The following is a 21,958-nucleotide window of genomic DNA, read 5'->3' as shown; positions in this document are numbered from 1 at the left end:
GAAGTAGAGGGGATACAGCGTTTTCATTTGACTCTAAAAATAATTCTGTTTTCCTGTTTGTAAAATTATTTTTTCACTCCTATATAAGTAAGTATTAAGTGAATTTTCGTTATGTATGAATTTGAAGATTATTGTCTACCCGTACTAGGAAGAATTTATGATAGACTTAAGACATTTTTTTTGGGGGGGGGAGAAATTTTATTATGTTTGTGATATGGTTCTTCTGTGTTTAAACGGAAGAATCAGATTACAAGCAGAAAAACATTAATTAAAATGGATATGATGTTATGGAGGCAGGGGGGAGGAGGAGCAGGAAAGTAAAATTAATGTAGTAATTAACTGTCTTCATGTTTTTCTGTCTTTGCGTGAAATGAGGAAATTTTAATTATTTTACATTAAAAGAATCCCCCCTGAAATTTCAATGACGCTATTGGTGCCATGTTCCTCTCTTGTGGGCACCCCTGCTCTTAGTAACTCAAATTTCGGATAATTTTCAGTCCTCTGTATGCGGGTGTGGAAACCTCCACGGTTCCCCAACGAGGCAAGGACAATGAACCAGAGCATCGGCATAGTGACACAGAATCTCCGCTGTATACTGTAGATCGTCAGCCGCTCTATCATTGTGGAGACATCGCTTGGAAGAGGCTTTAGCGAAAGATCTCTACAGTTACTAAAGGAGAAAATTTCATCTCCTCATGAGAGCTTTATATAATAGTACAATCACGACGTCCTAGTGTTTTGAACCTTCATAGCGAGATAACTATGTCTTATCTGTGACGTAACCTACTAACCTTTATTTCATGTGTGAGCTTTGGCAACAAATATATACTCAGTCTGCTCAGTGCTTCTTCACTATACGTATAAGAAACATACGAGACTGACCTTAGCTTGGTGAAAAAAATGCCTGGTAAGTCATAAACATTTAACAGTGTCGTAACTAAAGTTGTTAACTGTAATAATGCCATTAGTCATACATGCTTCGTAAATCATTAAAGGCGAGATTTTAATGGGCTTGATTAAAATGAATTATCCGTTTCGATCCAATGGTGAGACGATTCATGAAAAATGTGGCTGTGCTCTCCTAAAATTTCCGGCTTTCTTTTTTCTTTCGTGAGATAATATATATTTAGATGCCTTTTGTCCGTTCGTTCCGATGTATGTTCACATGTCTAGATGCCACACCATTTAACGTACCCGAGCAAAATTTTAAATTTAAGTTTTTTTTTAAAAAAAATAAAATTTTCCAGTTTTCTGAAATATAATTTTCTTCTATCTCAAAAAAAGAAGAATGGAAAGAATTAGTTGGGTCGAGCGGAAGACGAATGAGAATTTGTTAGAAATCGTGGGGGAGAAAAGAACACTTTTAGGTATTATTGAGAAGAAGAAGAGAAACTGGTTGGAACATGACCTAAGAAGAAATTGTATCATGAGAGAAGTGCTAGAGGGTATGGTGGCAGGAAAGAGAGAGAGAGAGCGAAGCAGGATACGATTAATGGACGATATAAAAACAGAAAGATCATACGTGAAGACGAAGAGGTTAACGGAAAATCGTGGAGCATGGAAACTTCTCAGCTGTGGCAAATGACCTACCAATAATGGCAGAATACCTATGTATGAATGCAAAAAATAAGGTAATTTACTGGATCACGAAAAAATTATAAGTTTCTGGAAAGGTGAAACTTCTGGTGTCACGGCTCTCTAGTTCGATCATCAGCCATGCAGTTTTGTGGTAAGCAACTGTGGGCAACACTATAGTGTCAACGGGTTCTTTCGTTACCTCCCACATTCTGATTCCACCAGTTATTTCTACATTATTAGTTTCCATTAATTCATCCATCCCCTTTTGCCTAACGGGTAAAATCTTGGGACATAAAACTTGAAATTTCACTTGAAAAACGACTCAGGATTTTTTCATATTTTATAAATAAGAATTTCATTAAACTCCTTCGGAGACACGATGGCTTAGTGGTAAAGTGCTTACTTATGGTGTGTGGAGTTCCTGGTTCGATCCAAGTAAGTTTGTGGTGGACAACATCGTGTTCTTGGATTTCCTCGGAGTACTCTCGTTTCCTTCCACTTTCGCATTCCACCAATTCTTCTATCATCAATCACTTGCCCTACCCATCGTTTCCCTTAGCCTAAAGGACATAATTGTGGGACGTTAAACTGAAATATTTTATTTTCATCAAAACCTTTCAACATAACGTAATCTTATGGAAAAAAAAGATGTAATGTAGTCTCGGGGGGATTTTTAATTTATTTTTTATTGTTTTCAACAACGACTTTGATAATGTTGTTCACGTTTATTCTGTATGTATTATATAAATATCATGATCGTGTTGATATTTATAAAGAATATATTACAGATTGACTTCTCTACGAAAGACTTTTGAATATGTAGTGTTGGTTAAATTACCGTTTAATTACGAACAATATATGGATCTATAACGGATGCAAAGTTTAAAGGGTAGACAACAACTGATAACAGAAGTAAATAAATAATTAAAATAAAAATGAAATGAAATAAATTGTTTTTTCTATTTTAACGTTTCACGGTAATACCATTGAAGCGCAAGGAGAGAGCAACTAATAACTTATTAGTGGGTTATTTAATGTTGTTGCATGCAGTGATTAATTTCAGGTGGTAACTTAGGAAGGAAATCTTTCACCCCTCCTTCTGAAGCTACAAAATTTCTTGCAGGACATTTCTCCGATCGTGCTCAAGCAGTATTATCAGTATATTCGCAATAATATTTTTACTCTCTGCTATGTATTGAAATTTCTCCCTTCCTCTCCGAGAGAAATCTGAAATTATTACTGCTCTAATATTTTGATTCGATGAAATCCCAAAAGTTTGCTGCGGACACAGTGGCTCAGTGGCTCGGTTGCGATAAAGTCTGGTTGAACGAAGAATCAAATAATAGGAAACTCACTCTAGTGCAGAGTTCTTGGTTCAATCCCAGACTATGAGCTTTTTAGTGGAGAATTTCGTGTTTGTGTTTTTTGTTCGGAATTGTGCAGTTTCTTTCAACATCGTCATTCCATCAGTTATTTCATAATCGTTAATTTTCATTAATCCCCCCCCCCTTTAGCATACAGGTCATAATCGTGGGACATAAAACTATAAACTTCATTTTCTAAATTTTGCGATTAGTACTTGAAATGAAATGAAATGAGATCTTTGAGTTTTACGTCCCACGATTATGCCGGCTAGGCTACGCGTAAAGGAGACGGTTTTGATGAGAAATGAATGAAATGGTGAAATAAAGAAAGTGGGAGGAAACTGGAGAATCCCAAAAACGAAATGAAATCTTTGAGTTTCACGTCCCACGGTTATGCCGATTAGGCTAAAAGAGACGGTGATGATGAGTAATGAATGAAATGGTGGAATGTAGAAAGTGGGAGGAAACGGGAGAACCCCGAGCAAACCCACGCACACGGTGTTTGTCCACCACAAAGTTCACTTGGCGGGGGCTGGGATCGAAGGCTGGACCCCAAGCACCAGAGGAAGTCTCCATTTTGTAGCGAACATGCAGCCATAATGGGTTAAATTATAAGTTTATTTTAAAACAACTTTTATTATTAAGAAATTAGTATTTTTGGGTTGGAACAGTACACATTCGGACATGCGTTGCGATTTTAAAATAGAGTGCTATTTAAGGAAAACAACGAACCTAATTCCAGAAACAAGCACACGGATGTCACATAAACACAATTTTACCACCTTAAAATTAAATATCCATTTGAGTAAACAAGGATGCTTATCCATATAAAAGCAAAAATTTTGAAAGTTTACTCGTCCAGTTCATGACTATCTATTAGAGTGTATACGCTGGCACTCCGTGCCGAGCGTCGCTCAAAAGGACCCGACGCCTTTACTCTGGTGATGTAGAAGCCAACACCTATAGTTTAAGAAGTTAAGCCGGCATACGTTCAAGTTTTGAAACACGTCACCGCATTAGACGACCTCCAGGGAGGACTTTAAGCTCACGAGTCCAGTTCCATAGAGGGAGACATTGAGGACAGCCGTCAGCCAGTTCGAACCCAGGACCACGACGTCCCGTGTCGAGCAGCGAGGAGATTCTACGAGTCTGCGAGGCAACGCCAAGAAGAGAAGAGAAAGAGACTTCCAGCGGGTTCGAAGCAAGGACTTTCACACTCAAAATTAAGTGCTTAAGTGGGTCGTAAATTACCAGCCAAAAGTGACAGCAGCTAGCCCCAGTGCCATTGGACAGCATCAAGCAGAAAAACATGAATAAGCAAAACCATATTTTAATTTGTTCTCAAAGATGTTCGTTTGAGGAAAAAGGAAGCTGATATTCTATTTACACACACATAGCTTTGCATTGGCATATTTGAAATTTATTAATCTCATTTGGTTAGCCTTCAGCTAATGAGACAACAGGTCAAAAACCGAGACCCTTCAGGTCAATGTGTTAATCGGCTTTAAAAATTCTAACTATTCCCTTTTATTTAAAACTCCCAATCTTTCATTAAATTCATTTCATCATTTCATCATCATCATCCTTTTGTAATAAAATACAAAATTCAATTTCCTATCTTTTATTTAAGTAACCGGCATCATTCTGATGCGTAGTTTATAACTTAAGCAATTAAGAAATTATTTAACATATTAAATTTAATCTAATTTAACTTCCTGCAAACAAATTACATTACTAAGCTTTTATTACATAACTCCCTGGTAATAGGGAGAGTAACTAAGCTGTCCTTAAGCTCCTAGAATTATCATTCTAATTATCTCTGTAATTAATATCATTAGCAACATTAGTATCCATTTTAAGTATCATTGATTCTACTAAATATCGTTGTATTTTTTTCATTTACTACTGAGCCACCGCGGTCCCGATTAGTACTTGAATCTTCGTTATTCAATCTTTGACGACGCGACATATCCACTTCTCAAATAGCATAGAGTTGTAACGTAAGGCTTTCCAATACAATTACTACGATTCGCTGCAACTTGCAAACGTACTGCCACTCCATTCTTGTTAAGTTACACTGATGCACAAAATGTAAAATAAAAGTAAAATTGAGGTTCTCCCGTTTCCTCCCACTTTCTTCATTCACCATTTCATTCATGTCTCATCATTACCGTTTAGTCTAGCCAGCATAACGTGGGACGTAAAACTCATAGATTTCCTTTCATTTTTGACATAGTTGTTTCCATCATAAAACTGACTGCGACAGCAATATATTTTGTTGATCCAACTATATTTTTAACCATATAATATTGCCCTCTCAGCTGTAAGTATTGCTGGAACCATATTGTTGCATTCAACCATACTTCTGGTTATTTCAACTATACCGTTACTAGAGTGTGGGATTCGAACCACATAAGCTTCCACCGAAAATCGAACCCGGGTCTTCTATACCGAAGGCGCGTGCGCGAGGCATATAGCAACCAAGGAGCTTGCCTGTTGTGTATGATCATATTACATAGAGACGGTTGGACAGTTTTAAATTAATATTGGAACATAGTTAGTACCTATTTCCAGATGGGATTTTTATCATATCATTTTTTTTTTTAAAAAAAAAAAGGGGGGAGCATCAGAATAGAGGAATTCAGAATTTATCCCGAATATAGAGCATTTTAATTGTTTTTTTTTAAAATGAATAAACTGTCTATACCCAGTTCTTCTTATTTTCCCTGCTTTTCTTTAGTACTTACAGTTGAGTGGACAACTAGACGTAAAAGTTTGTCAGCTGAGTGTTAGCATTTTCTCGCATGACATTGCGAACAGAATGCATAGGTAGTGCATAAAACTATCCGCACTGTTTAAGCATTCTGTCAGTCCGTCTAAATCGGCGCTAATACAAGAAACTAATTTTGAGAAATATTTTCACTGTTCAATTGTCCATGTATGCTATAAGTAATATATTATAGAAATACGTTGAATACGAGCCTTGCCGCTCTCATTTGCAGCCATTAAGTGTATTTTATGTAATAGCTATATTAAGAAATTGATGGCTTTTAATATGTGAAAGTTCTTTGAAGGAGTATATTTTTTATTATAGTCAGTGGCGTCTCTTGACGGAAGTCACATCGGGTAAAAAATAAATTTTATAGCTATAGAACTTAAAAAACTGCATACAAGATTAAGTACAATAGATAAGCTTTCTACCTTTAGCGTGTAATAGTAAAGTTTAATTTCTCACTATGTAACTTCTCTCAAGAGCCACCATTGATTGCAGTTAATGATTAGAGAATAACATTTAAATACGTAATTCTCTAAATTATATTTTAATTATTTAATTCGTTTTTTTTTTTTTTTTTTTAAGTCACTTCACGATCAAGTCATACTCCAAGCTACATTGGACGGCGCATCCATGAACTACCTACTCCAGCATTTCTTGTTGATAAGAAGAAAGTGGAAAGAAATTGCAACTTTATGTTGAAAAATGTTGCAGATTTTGGCTTGAAGTTGCGTGCCCAAACCAAAACACATAAAACAATGTATGTCAAAACTATCGATATACAGTAATTTTTTTTGATTTTGACTTATTTAGCCTAGCCTTAAGTTAAACACATATATTTGTCTTGTAGACCGCGGAAAATATAAAATAGGAAATATTATAAATTCACTAATTCCCTAACAGCACAGTAAACCGAAAATACATTTGACTCAAACTTCTAAGGCAAAGCTACCAGATAGTTTTGTCAAGTCTCCCAACTATAATCTTGAAGTCTATATTTCACCTATTCCAAGTATCGAAGTTCCTGGTCTCCAAGTGTAATTCAGACTTGTCCCTCAGGCTGAAGCAAGTCTAGTATATAAATTAAATTCAAGGCTCACATCTAATAATTATATTTAAACTAGGACATTTTCAAGTCTAAACCAGTATTTAATTCAAATGTAGCATCAAATTAACGCTGAATACTCATAATATTGTTATAGCTGATTCAAGGATACATTCTTTTCAGTTTCAGCCTATGTTATTCCAGATACGAAATAAGAAGAACCATACACACACAAATAATTCCTTCCTTTCCACGGAGATCTTTAGTAAAAGCCACAAGATTTATACAATTTGAAAGGAAACCAGAGCTAGTACAAGCTACGGTAGTAACGATCTAGGTCCATTATAGAAAACAATTTTCAATCAGTGTTAATAACGTCTTAAATCTTAAAGATACTTTTATTACTTCTTAAAGATTACAACATTTATAATAATATAATTAGGGAAAGTCATAAAATGATCCCTCGCAGTAAAACGATTCCTCACTTCTACAACAGAAACTACCTGTCACTACATGTGCATGCCACGGCACACACCAAGGTTATCCCAGTGATGCCAACCAATAGTAAAATCCCATTTCGTGGGACTTTTTGACATTAATTGTTCGGAATGGGACAAAGGGAATTTTTATCTAGATAGACAACACGTATGGGATTTTTTTAATTATATGTATAATCCACACCAACAAAATTCTATACAAGCAAGAGGGAGACATAACAAATCATCAATAAGCGTGTCAGTGTTGTCAACTTTTAGTCTGAAGTTTTTCTTTGTTATTGGCAAAGTCCCTGCTAGTGAGGACTTGATCATATGTGATTCTTAGAAATTAAGTACCAAGAAACGAAATTTGTACCGGTACTCTGGTATTTGAAGAAAGAAGGGTATGAGCAAACGAACGCAAGAATGTAAAGTATCACACGAACATTTATTTCCAAACGTTCGAGATGAAATGTATGGAGAACAAAACTTTTTAAAGTATTGTTCGGCTCAGTATCAAGTAAGGGAGGGGGGATACTGTACAGTCAGAAACAATCTTAAATATAGATTGGTGGTATAAGAAATGATAGTTCCAATCTACAACTACTTAATATTGTTTCTGACTGTAACAGGGTGTTATTGAGTCACTGAATTTTTAACTACATAACAAAATATATTTGTTCTCGATTGAGAAAAGTTATTCGTGAACTATTCTATATACGTAGAAAATCTAAATTTATTGATAATTCACCCCGAAATTGAAGAAAATAACACATTTCGTACTTAAGTTTCATTTGAATAATAATAATAATAATAATAATAATAATAATAATAATAATAATAATAATAATAATAATAATAATAATAATAATAATAATAATAATAATAATAATAATAATAATAAAGTGAAAAAATCAGATGCAAAATGGGATTTTTTGCTTCTTGAAGCAGGATTTTATAGCATTTCAGGCTGACATCACTGGGTTCTCCTAGTTACACATCGAAAGTTGGAAGAAGAGCTATTTGTTTTACTGCAGTAGGAAAAAAAAACAGCATTTCACGCGTATCCTTTATTACTACTTTTTGCAGTTTTCGTAGCGACATAACTATTCATTATTATCTAAAATGCTACACTAATTATTGGAAAGTTAGTGCTTTATGCTCTTCATTGAGCAATGCAGACGGAAGTCTTCTCCATGAATTGTCACGCAAAAGCGTTATTTAATGGAAGCTATAATCTAAAACAAGGCCACCCTAGGATCGTTTTGCCTTCGGTGCAAACCCTCTATGTTAGGAAATAGAGAAAGAACGATCTTAGAGGGTTTTAAGCATTAAAATCAAATTTCATGTAGCTCTGCCTACGCCAGTTCAATTATGTATATGCGTGTATAGATACCAACCCCAATAATAAACGACAAACATCTCAGTCTGTTATATCTATTTAAACTATGTTAGTGTCAGGAATATCTTCTATATATTGTGTCAAATTATGGCTATATTATATTAAACTTTTGATGTAACAATTACATTTTAAGGTAAATTTTTACATTACATAATTTTACAGAATAAGGAACTTTACTTTTAAAGAGAGTAATTAAATTTCTTTCATACTAACATCAAATATGTCAATACAAAAAAATATCCTATTTAGAAGTTATAAATGAAAAGTTTGATTAAAAACAAGATAGTATAAGTCTTTCCTTAAAATATTATCCCAATTGAAAGGAATTATCTGTACAGAATGAGCCCTGCGAATCACAATAAAAATATATTTTGAGCTACCAACATTGAATAATTTGAGTAATAGTTGAATTCGTTTATCTTCTTTTTAAGACAATACAGACTGTGTATGATTTACAATTTTACTAACTTCAAGAACGCTTAAACTCCTCTCTGTCTCTTTACTTTCTTATTCGCCTGTTCTACGTGCCTCTTGTTTCGCTTTGCTGGCCTCAGAAAGCTTCCTAATATACGAGTACATGACTCCTCGAATTGCTACGTGTTCAGCATGATCGGAGATATTTTCCAAGAAACCACAGCTCGCATACACACCTTTGTTCCCATAGTGTTTGGCAGGTAATACTAACTGCTTTCAATGGCTCCAACAGGTCATGTTATGTCACTGTCTTGACGTACGGTTTAGCATTCTGCCGTAATTTTTCATATAAAGTTATGGACTGTGAGCTGTCTCTCCATACTCCTTGCTCGGTTGTTACATAAATTGTTGTACCAATGATTTGTTTTTACTTAAAACCTCCCTGCTCTCCAATCACGGAAGAAAGACCTCTTCTAGTTCTTTACCTGTGGGTAACGTTCCCATAATAGCCGACACGTTCCTACGTTGAATGGCTATGCTAATGCGTTGAATCAGGAAAGATTTTACTCGAGTATCTCCTGATTTAATTGACAGACGGTGGCCGATTTCATTTATAAATTGGAGGCCGTCTTCTTCCCAAGAGCCGCTACACTCAATTGCTATTGCAACAAAGCAATAGGTATCAAGTAGATTACTATGTTTATTCCTTTTTCTTTTGCTCTTCGAGCAGCTAAGAGTCCAGCTTGTTCTAAGGAATATTGAAGGTTGGAGGGGGCATAAGTATCTGAATATGTGAAATCCCTAATCAATGCCTTTCCTTTCTTCCATGGTACTAATGTCATTACATCAGGTCTTTTTCCGTCTGAACGGCTACATCCATTCGGTTCCCTCACTGCTGGGAGCCCCGCAGATAAAAAAGCTCTTAATATTATATTACTCACACTTGAGTGACGTGGATGTCTGCCGGCGCTGCTTTTGCACGACAAACCGTGTAATCCATTTTTATCTACTAAGGTGTTGCAATTGGGGCAGTGGTGTGGTTCACATATATCTGCTCCCAACCGTAGAGCGACGGATACTCGGAAGCTCTCATTGGATACATGTAGACCCAGAGAAGGTGGTGATAGAGCTTGAAGCCATGCACCGTTTTCAGGGGACATGACTGCGGGAATCCTGGCATTATCTTCAATGTTATTTGTAGTCTGCAATAAGGAAGCTACATGGTAATTAACGATGGGCTCGTCCCAGGCCGACTGATTGTTACGATTTTCGAGAGCCGGAGGGTCTAACCCAACTAAATTTGACCATTTAGCTATGCAGTCCAGCACATCTGGATTGGTGATTTCGTCGTTATTCCATTGAAGAAGAGAGCTAATTAATTGACTTGCACCATAGAAAGACGCAAGAAAAGACGGAATAGCCATATCTGTAGACCGCCGGATTGCAAGACCTCCATTTTTGACTAGTAATGAAGCTTGTTTCCAAGAGTTATTATCAAGAGAACAATTGAGGATGGATTCCAGTCCAGTTTTAAGAGTATCGTCAAACTTTTCCAATAGGACATCTTCCTTCCAAGATGGAGAGTATCAAAGGAAATAAAATAATCTCGGCATTCCAAATGAAGCCCTTAATAAATAAAATGCAGAATGGGCCGAAAGCTTGGAAAGTCGTGACAAAAAAAAACTAGTTTGGAGGTCTTGTCTAATAACATTTTGCTCTGTGCTTCCGTTGAGATAGCTGAACCTAAAAACTCTGCATTAGTTGGAGTAAGAAGCTGAATACCAAGTGCTGATTTATTAAAGATATCATATAGGTTCTTAATTTGTTCTTCTGTAGCACCGAGGAATCCCACTTCACATTTGGAGTAATTTAGCGATAAGCCAATTGATGATGCATGTGTACGAATGTTGTCTAATGTTTGTAGTATTATGTCTGTATTTCAAGCTATTGTTCCATCATCCAAATACCAGACGTTCAGCTCTGCTTTAATATTATTAACAATTGGTTGGAGAGTCAAGGCAAACAGCGCTGGGCCTAACGGATCACCTTGTTGAACGCCTCGCTGTGATAGAATAGTGTTATCTCCTATATATATGTTGCTTGGCTGAGAATAGCATTGAGAGATGTACGAAAAATATGATGGAAAATTGTTTTTAACAGATAATAACATGGAATCTCGATTTAATTCCTTGAAGGCATTTTTGAAATCGATTTTTAAAAATGCTTTCACTTGGGTGTGCGAAGTAGAATAATATGTGCGGGCGGCATGTACCGCGGCTTCCGCCCCAAATGGGACGCAGACTCCTAGTTGGTGTGGATATAGTATATTGATTAGTGATTCGCGCATCTTGTTGCAGATTATTTTGGCCGACAATCGTCTCCAATCATTGCCCACAGCTATTGGCCGAACACCACCACTTTTTTCTTAATAGCAAGTAACGACGCACCGAAGAATATCGGTCTCAATATGGTGGGTACATTTCCCGATATAATGAGGTGTAACAGTTCTCTGGTAGCCGTAATGAGATGATCTCTTGATTCGTAATCGTGGGATAGGACTAAATCTTTTAAAATCGAAGGTCTGAGGTTATCCATTCCACCGGCGGATCAGGAAGGAAAAGATTTAATTGCTTTCAATAATTCCGTTGCTGATACTTTAGTTGCTGATGCTGAGGTCTCAGGAGGTTCCGAGATGGCTAATAAATGTGAGTTAGCTGGATGTTTTGCTCTGAGTGCTTCTAGCACTGAATTATCTGGCGTTGCTACCGAGTCTTCGGATGTTAGTAGTCTTACTGCTCCTCTTACATCACCGTCAGATTGTTTATTTTCAATATTCTTGCTGTGGAATTATGCGGATTTTGACAAACCACGAACTTTGTATAATTTAATGAATTAGACTGACAAAGCTTCTCGATGATTATCAAACCAGTTTTTTAGTCTCTGCTTCACCCATGTGGTGAGGTTGGTAACTTTCTTGGCATATGGCGCAATACAGATAACCACATAAGGGAAAATTAAAAGATCTAGCCAAGCATCAATACTATTAGTATTCGTGACCTTTTGTAGAACTCCACTTAAGGAGTGAGCCATAGCTGGCCTGGCATCTCGAAGAACTCGTCGGAGTGTAGGAATGTGGTACTTTAAAAAAATTAACAGTTCTATTTTAGATGTTGAGTCAATTCAACTTTCATCAATCGCTTCGTGTGTTAATATATTTGAAATGTAAGTAATGGTACGTTTCGCATTAAAAAAGATTTTTCTTGACTGATTCGCGATGGCGTCTACTAGTATGAACGGCTAGACCACGTTGGCTAAGAAAATATTTATGGCAATATGAACATTGTGCTTCATTTGGTTTTTTAGATATATCCAAATTTGGGCCTGGATTTTCTTTCTGGCAAGAGGTATCCGATTCACAATCCGCATCATGAATATTGGTTGCATATTGAGCCTCCTCTCCTACTTCTAGTTTATTGAAAACCTCTCTTTCTGTCAATGTTGGATATAATTGTGCTTATTGTGTTAATTTAAAATAGTTTAATACAAACTGATTTAATTACATAATTGTATTTCTTTTACAAATATAGGCCTACACATTATTGGAGGTTTATCGGGTTTTTCCATTATTTTCAACGGTGAGATCAGTTTTAGCTAATTCCAAAGGCAAAATGATCCTGTTGCAAATATACCGTAAGACGCGGTTACTTTGCACAAAATTTAAGGAATTCTAAAGGAAATCGCATGCAACTTACAAACATAATGATTTAGAACACTGCATTTTAAACATATAATAGCTAGATATATAAGGAAAACATTAGTGCAAGTTCATTAGTAAACATTCAGTATGACTATAGTTATTGAAATATAAACTTTTGGTGCAAAGTAACCTTATACGAAGGGTTACTTTGCACAACGTACCGTACAAAAAAGTACTGTATGTTAACATACGAACATAACGTTTCAGTGCAATGTTTTCCCTTCAGTATACATTTTACTTTCTACACAAAATTGCATGTAATCTACAAATTTTGATATTAGTATGAAGGTACCGGTATCGATATTTAGTATGAATTACTAATATTTGTAAAGAAAATTATGTATTTCTGGTACCGGCACAGGAACCACATTCTAGTAGTTAAGCATATGTCCCACAAAAATGCCAACTCAGGAACAGAAAAAAATCCCAGTGAACTTATTTGCCTTGGTTATTCCTTATGTCCAAGAATATCATCCCAACGTAATTAGTGAAAGATTTACGGGGTTTGGGACTTTCAGCCTGAAGTCCAACCAAATTCCATGATTTATTTTTTTAAAGAAACTCTAGTGTTAGTCATTCCTATGCGTGTAAGCTTCAAGCCCCCCCAAAAAATCTAATGATTTCTTAAAAAAACAAAGCCTTTGTGAATGGAGCTCCTCTCAAATTATTTTTCTGGATCCGCCACTGTTCATAATTTATTTTCCAAAAGAAATTAATTTCACCATCTATCTAAATAGGAAGTTTATCTAAATTTGGAATGCAGGAGGTTCCAGTAGTAATAATTTCCTATCTAAGGAGTATTTTGGACCGGTACAAAGTAATCCCGAGTAGAGGCTGAAACCACTTTCTCCCAGGTTTAGTTTTTTTTATGACTTTAAAACGTTTCACATTTCAACTACTGCATCAAAATCCCATTATACACAGTAGTATTCTACGAAAATGACTTGACTTTGATGAAAATTCTTGTAGGTGATATGTTTCAAGTTCTGGCGGCCTTTACAGTGTCTGCTTTCCATACCTCTACAACAACAAACCCTCCGGGTAATTAGAACTGATGTTAACCGCCAACATTATAGCCAAAATACAGTTAGATTTTCTATCTTACGGTGGCAGTTGAAACTTCCTCTTTACACTTCATGGTTTTACCGACACAGGACTGTGGAACTCTTTTCATATATAGTGCAAAGTAACCTCGTCTTACGGTATGTGGAATTAACATCTAAAATGATAGTTAATGTTCAAAGTACATGTTACAATTCTTAGATAATGACTAATCGTATTGACTCAGTGGTCACACTGGATCATTCGAGGTAATATCTAAACGCAGATTTGTGCTGAGGGGATCATTTTACAGACCTTTCCCCTAAATTTTAAGATATAATAAGAAGTCAAATAAGCAAAAAGTATGTTTTTTTTTTTATTTAGCAGTAGAACATCCGTAATTTGGTTGACAGTCCATAGTATACCATGGAGTACTATTTTTAGATCATAACTTGTTCGCTTGCACAATGTAGTGGATATTTTCTCTTGAATTAAGGTAGTAGCTTGTACAATACGTGTGTATCGTCTTCAACGTATGTTTTCACCCTTATTACTTGCAGAGAAGGAGCAGTACTCCAAACAGGAGGAACTCGACGAAGCATTGTCGTGTCGACGTTAGATGAAGCCCAATTTTATGCAGCGCATGGCTTTGATGATATATTATATGGCTATCCATTCAACGAAATTCATTTGAGCCGATGCTGGCAGTTGACCAACCAACTTGAAACCTTCCATGTAATGATCGACAGCGAATTGGCTTTTAATCTTCTGAAAAACAATCCTCCTCCGGAAAATAAGAAATGGTCCGTATTTGTAAAAATTGATGCTGGAAACAACAGAGGTTAGGAAAAGTTCTTTTTTATATAGTTATTATCTTTTATCTTTTAGTATTTATTCAATATTCTGAAATCAATTCTTTACCTCTAACTTCCTTAACTTGGAAATGCTAGATGATTTCAATGTGTGAATTTATATATTTGTTTTTTTAAAGAACATTTTACAAGACTTACAAAACAGTTCATTCAAAATTTCTGATAAAGGATTTGAAAATGTGATTGCTCTAACTTATTGATATGAAGTCAACAGAACATCTAGTCGTCTTCAATTAACCACATTTCTTTGAGGGTTTAGATACTAAACAAGAGGTCCTAACGATAAACTACAGCAAACATTATGTGAAAATATTATATTGTCATCGGGTTTGCGTATCTGTACACAATTTCAGAGCTCTAGTTGGTATAGTAGTTGGCGTGAAATTTAAGTTACAACATTTGACTCTAATTAACAACTGGAAAAGTTAAAAAAATCTATAATTATTTTTTAAAAATGAACTTAGCTAGAATATGTTACATTTCCACTCTAAGTGAACACTGTAGTTTGCTTCCTATTAGAAACATTTGTGACGCAGAATTTTTATAAGTCCTGGTCCTTAAGTCCTAAATCTTTTTCTCAAAGCCCAATCTTCTTACTTGTAGAAAAAAATATATAAAATAAAAGTGTCTTTCAAGCTTCAGTGTTAAAACAAGCTACCCAATGTTTTGAGTAGATAATGAGTTGCAAAGACAACTAGTCGGAAATTTTTAAACGTGACTGTACAATCTGACTGTTATGATAATATATTTCCATATATTACGCTACTCTTCATGGAAAAAAGCAAGTTAAATTAATAGCTGCTTCATATAGATTTTCTGAAGAGATATCACAAAGGCTTTTCCTTTTACTTTCCCTTTCTTATTTTGTCAAAGATAGTCTTTTCTTGGCAATCGCACTCTTTTCTCCCCCCCCAAAAAAAAAAATTATCGTAAACAACTTTACCACGAAGCTCTTTAGGTATGAGATATGTAATCTATTATCTTCTCAACTCACAATGCAAACTATTTAGTAATAAATTATCATTGTCTTTTCAGCTGGAATTTGGTGGGAAGACTTTGAGACTGTTGTGAAAATAGCCTCTCTATTGGAAGCCGAAGATAGCATGATTTTCCAAGGACTTTATCTTCATTGCGGAAATTCTTACAAAAGTTCAACTGTCTCGAAGGTTGAAGAAATCCGTAATGAGAGCACTAAGCGTATTCTACAAGTAGCGAACAAGCTTAAAGAAAAAGGAATCAACTGCAAAGTATTTGGAATTGGATCAACTCCATCCTGCAGTCATCCTGACCCTGTCATGAAAGACTTGATGGAGATTCATCCTGGAAACTACGTTTTCTACGGTAAGATTGGGTAAGGAGTAGAATGTGTGTTAGGAATAGTGTTGTAAATAGAAAAAAAACGGTTCGTATTTTTTCAGAAATGTACGTTTTTTTTAGAAAAAAAACATTGCCTCTCGTTTTTTTTCTAAATTTCGTTTTTTTTCAAATAGTCATTTGTAATGCATCTTACGTCTATTTAAGTATGAAATATTTTTATGTAGGTGTAATCACCGTAAAATGCAACATAAATTAAACGCTAGATACTGATACGCTGCAAATATTTTACAATTTACATGAATACCATACCTATTAACTATTCGGGTTTCAGCACTTTTAATCAATATCAACTAAGAAATAAAAGTAGAAATGAAATTTTGTTTTTTCGTGAAAGCAGGCCTTTAATAAGTACGAAAATAATGTCACGAACAGTATAAAATTCCAATAACTTGTCTAAAGGTAAAAACTAATACTAATTTGCCTAATAGTATTTTTCTAAATGTCATATATAAATAATCTGTCGACTAGATATATATGATATGCAGAGCCGGCTCTACCATATATGCAACACGTGCATTTGCGTGGAGCGGCAAGCTTGGATGGTCCGGCAAAATCTGTCATAAGAATATTATTTAAATTAAATATTTCTTGTTGGAAACAGACTTCATGGTGATGGTAGTTACATTTACTAAGCGGACCTTCTATTTGAATACTATATTCATAAATTATGTTTAGGTTGCATTTGTTTAAGGTCACATGGACAATGCTAAAGCAAATGGTCGAATAAATCCGAGCACAAATTGCTTGATTGTTGTCAAGTGCAAGAATTCAATTCTCGAATAGTAGTGAATACCTGTTCCATTTAGTGAGTTATCACAGTTTTGATATGAAACTAGTATTGCTTTTGTCAGAAACAAGTTCCTTATCATTGAAGATAGAAACAAGTTTTTTTTTTTGTTTTAAAAAAATGTTAGATGTAGAAGAAAAACCAAGAAATAAAGATAAAAGAGCTAGTTGCACTGGAATTGCAAACAGATACATTGAGATTGAAGATAGATTGAGATTGATGAATTCCATAAAAAGGATTTCAATCTTTCCTCTGCAGGTGTGTTTGCTTTATCTTTCACTAACATAATAGATTAATATTTAAAGAAAAGAAAAACAGACATAACTGTATTGTATTTTTAGGAAGTATCTAAGCCTTTCTAAGTGCAACTGCACTTACCCCCCTCCCTTCGTTGTTCATGCTGGAGTAGCATACTTAAAATCATGACTTTTAAGATTTGTTCTTTCTGGAGAAAGGGGAGGCGGCAAATTATGTATGCCATTGCACGAGGTGACAAATTGACTAGGACCGGCCCTGATGATATGTATATAAAAACATGAATATGGGATGACTCAATTTGAAGTAATGCAGAGTGTTTCAAAATTAATTTTAGGGTTTTGAAACTTTGTAGTATATATTACAATTAACTTACAATTATAAATATTATATCAAATGAAAGAGCAACTCAAACAGTTTTGTACGCACGCATGTACATGCATTGTTTCTTCTGTCTGCCGTTAGAAAGAGCAAGTAGCAAAGATGGAGACTAGAGAGCAGAAAGCTTTTTGGGTTTTAATAAAGACTGAATCTGTACAGTGCAACGGTCTGTGTGAAGAATATTAAGGAGACGCTTGCAACTACGTCTTTATCGTTTGCAGTTGCTACAGGTCTAAAGCCTACAGACTACGATTTACGTGCCAATTTCGCAAGTGAAATATTCCTGCATAACAATAAAGATTTTCTGGATCGTGTCGTCTTCAGTGATAAATCGACCTTTCACCTAAGAGCTAATGTGAACACCAGGGGCGGATTCAGGGGGGGCGATCGGGGCGATCGCCACCCCCCCAGAAGAGGAAACTTTCTTATTTTATATATATAAATAAAACCCATCCCAAAGTTTGGAGCCCTTAAGAGTAGGAGTATGACAACCCACCGCCCCCCCAGAAGTCGGTCCTGGATTCGCCCCTGGTGAACACTCATAATGTTTGGATCTGGCCGTCAGCAAATCCTCAGGAGATGGTACAGTTGAAACGAGACTTCCCTAAATTGAATGTGTTTTGTGCCATATGGCGTAAAGTTTATGGTCCTTTCTCGCTATCGAATAGATGTTTGCCGTGTGACGAATGAATCTCACATTGAACACATGTAGCAAAGACTGTTTGAGGCGCTCTTTTACTTGATGCATTGCTTATAATTGTACATAAAATGTAATAAGTACTACGAAGACTTAAAAACCCAAAAATTATTTTGAAACGCCCTGCATTTCTCACCAACAGTGTTGGAACTAAGATGTAAAAAGGAGAGAAAATTTTCCTTATAAAGTTATTGTTTACAACTATATTATTATTATTATTATTATTATTATTATTATTATTATTATTATTATTATTATTATTATTATTATTAGTTCAGATTATAACTACAACAACAACACGAGTTAGTAGTCAAAAAATGTAATCAAAGTATACTCGGTGGCCCGTGTGGCCAAAATGGCACACACGGGTGTGTCACTTCTTTAATCCGCTCCTGTGTGAACACTAATTAAGATATCGGGATATTATTCTTGCAAAATATGGTTGGACTATAGTTTATCATATTAATTTCTTTTCCTTCTGGTGTCGAATTTCCTTCTCAAATTTCACCCCAGTCAAAAATTCGAGAATTTTCTAATTTCGAATTTCCTTTACTTCTTTTTTTCCTTGTAGCTTCTTTCGTTGTAGAAAAACATCCTTAAGACTTGCCAGGTAGATACCTCGGATGGATACCTAACTGTTGACATCAATTGGGCGGGCCTGCGCGCAGTGTTGCCAACTAGGAAATTAAAAATCTCCTATATTTGGGCAAAATATTAGAAATTTTTGTTTATAAATCCGTACCTATACGTCCGAGTGCAAGCCAATCGAACATTTGTCCTTACTTAACAAACGCAAGTACAGATCGTTACAATGGGGTAATTAGGGGAGGCACGTAAAATTCGTATTTAGGTTTTAACCCTTGATTTTTCTAGTTTTTCCTTACTTTTCTGTTTACCGTAATATATTTTTGGTAATTAGAAGCTTTGTTCCTTAAATATCGCCATAATACTTGTAGGATATATTAGTGGTGTACCAATGTTTAATTTAAGATAGTTTGCGTCTGTCTGGTAGCAGTGTTGCCAGCTACAGAAAATTTTAATTCTAGATTTTAGGGGAAAATTTTGGAAAAATTATATGTTTTGTCTCTATGATTTCCCTCTTGTTGGTTATATTGGAACAAACGTACCAGTATCTGGAAGTCTCGTCTTTGCTCTACACAACGCACTATAGAAAGTTTCAATAGGATAATTAGGGGAAGTACAGTTGAGGTTTACATTAGACCTTGTTCTCTAATTGGAAAGATAACTGTGATTTTTTTTTAAGATAGAATGAGATTTTTTTATTGACATGCTTACTTTATTAGATATCGTCACAATACTTCTAGGATATATTAGAGGGATACCAAAGCTTATTTTAAGATAGTTTGTGTGTGTATGATAGTAGTGTTGCCAGCTACAGAAAATTTTAATTCCAGATTTTAGGGGCAAATTTTGGAAAAAAAATCCCTTTTATATTTCTATTATTTCCTTCTTGTTAGCTACATTTGAACAAACGTATCAGTGTCTAACAGCCTCATTTTTAGCCTACACAGCGCACCATAAAAAGTTTCACTAGAATAATTAGCGGAAGTACAGTTGAGCTTTATAATAAACCATGTTCTGGAAATAGTAAGAAAATGGTGAATTTCTGAGGTAGAATGAGATTTTTTTTTTAAATTTCATGCTTACCTTGTTATATATCGCCATGATACTTGTAGGATATATTCTTGGAGTACTACGGTTAATTTTCAGATAGTTTTCGTCTGTCTGATGGCAGCGTTTCCAGCCAAAACAATTAATTCCCGCTATTAGGTGAAAAATTCGGAAAATTTCCCTTTTCCCCTCTATTATTACCCTCTTACTGGTTACATTGAAACAAACGTACCACTATCTGAAAGCTTCCTCTTTGCCCTACAGAACGCACCATAAAAAGTTTCAATAGGATAATTAGAGAAGCTGTAGCCCCGGCATATTTGATTTTTGCTTCTGAGGCGTAAAAAGTATCCAAATTTCATGTGTATGACAGAATTTTTTGTTTTTCTCTTTGAATGGAAGCCAGCGACTTCAGGATTTCACTGTACCTTGTCAACACACCAAAGATTTGTTTAGATGACTTGAACCCATATAGCAGCAGTGGTGCTAGATACAAAAAAATGAAATTCGGTTAGGGAATTTTTTATAAATTTTCACCCCTACATTTCCCTCAATAATTTCCCATCCGTTGACAACACTGGAATGCAACTTACACCAAAAAATAGCCACATCCTTTTTCTAAAAAACAAGGCCTTAACCATATCAATAGAATGAATACTTTTTTAGCAATAAGTCACTAACTGGAAAGGTAGGAAAACGCCAAAAATGACCTGGGACCGAAAGGAAAAATCACACAATTTTGCTCGTATAGGTACAAAGAAACAAACGATTTGTAAATTACGAGGGCTTCGACTCAAGTTCTGTTGATTATTTCAATAATTTGCAACATAAATCAATAAATAATAGTTGCCAGAAAAAAAACAGACATTTGAAAAAAAAACATGAAAAAGAACAATGTTTTTTATTGAAAAAAAACTTCACAGAAAAAAAACGGTTTTTTTACAACACTAGTTAGGAAGTTTATTGTGGACATTTTACAAAGTAATTATATAATTTGCTCAGTTATTGGACATAGAGAAAAAATCTTATTTTACTTAGAAAGGGCAACATATAGCCGTGCACGTCAGGATTTCAAATTTCATTCTATGTACTGTATTTGTTTTCTGTGTATATATTGTTGCAGTGACGATGCCAGAGGGGCAAGAAATGATCGTATCCCGATTCTCACCTAGATAGGTTGTATTCAAATATAGAGCAAGTACGCAATATGCAACTATTTTTTCGCTATAAAAAATATATAAATAAATAACTGTACCCTAATTTTTTCTTCTTTTTCGCTTACCCTCCTAAGAAATTAAAGTTAGCGTAATCACTGCTTTAGTCCCATCACAATGCAAAATGAACTTTAATTAGGTCTGTTAACTTGGAGTTCGTCAGAGACTTGTCCTAAAGAAAGATACCAAATTTTCTACAGTTTTGTCCATCGCTCTTGAATTTTGTGCACCTTAAAAACGTGAAAAGTTTTCAACTGTATGCCAGGTCTGAGTTCGTCCAACTGAAAAATCTGAAAAACATAAATCAATTTTTAGGGCAAGTTTAGTGCAGTTTTTTGCATCACCTCCCGAGTTTTGTGCGCTTTATGTAATAGGGATACATCCTCTTGAAAATAGTGTGTATGTCGGACGCTGGAGTTTGAATAAAACCATTTATATCAATCATTATCATTCATTTTATGTAATTTTTTGCATTACCTATCGAGTTTTGTGCACCGCAGATAATCAAGATATAGCCACTGGATAATAGTACATAACGGGCACTGGAGCTCGCATAACATCGTTTACGGGAATAGTTATTTCAATCGTTAGCATTCACTTTGTGCAATTCTGTGTACCTCAGACACCGACATGTAGCCACTTGAAAATAGTGCATATCTCAATCGCCAAAGTGCGTACTACACAAACCAAGACGATTGTTATATCGAATATTAAGGCTCATTTTGTGCAGTTATGGAAACCATCTTCCCAGTTTTGTGCAGCTCAAATTACAGAGACATAATGCTTTAAAGATATTGCGTGTCCTAATCGCCCGAGTGCATACAATACGGACCAAGGCGGTTTGTATTTATTTGAAGCAGTTCCGTGTATCATCTCCTGAGTTTTGTGCAGTT

At 35.3% G+C, this 21,958-nt stretch overlaps 1 protein-coding gene across 1 annotated transcript in view; it reads left to right on the top strand.

Moving 5' to 3' along the window:
• The first annotated feature begins 748 nt into the window (after positions 1-748).
• Positions 749-21,958, top strand: part of LOC145695177 (D-serine dehydratase-like) — a 63,720-nt gene continuing 42,510 nt past the window's right edge. Inside the window, exons 1-4 of the mRNA XM_081772141.1 lie at positions 749-907; positions 6,301-6,475; positions 14,411-14,691; positions 15,758-16,063. Of these exons, the coding sequence (XP_081628267.1) occupies positions 901-907; positions 6,301-6,475; positions 14,411-14,691; positions 15,758-16,063 (769 nt within the window). The 5' untranslated portion in view covers positions 749-900. The remainder of the gene's footprint in view (positions 908-6,300; positions 6,476-14,410; positions 14,692-15,757; positions 16,064-21,958) is intronic.

This window comes from Thermobia domestica, chromosome 9 (assembly GCF_964235325.1).
Source record: "Thermobia domestica chromosome 9, izTheDome1.hap1.1, whole genome shotgun sequence".
Lineage (NCBI taxonomy): Eukaryota > Metazoa > Arthropoda > Insecta > Zygentoma > Lepismatidae > Thermobia > Thermobia domestica.
The sequence above is the reverse complement of the archived record's forward strand: the minus strand, read 5'-3'. Positions and strand labels throughout refer to the sequence as shown.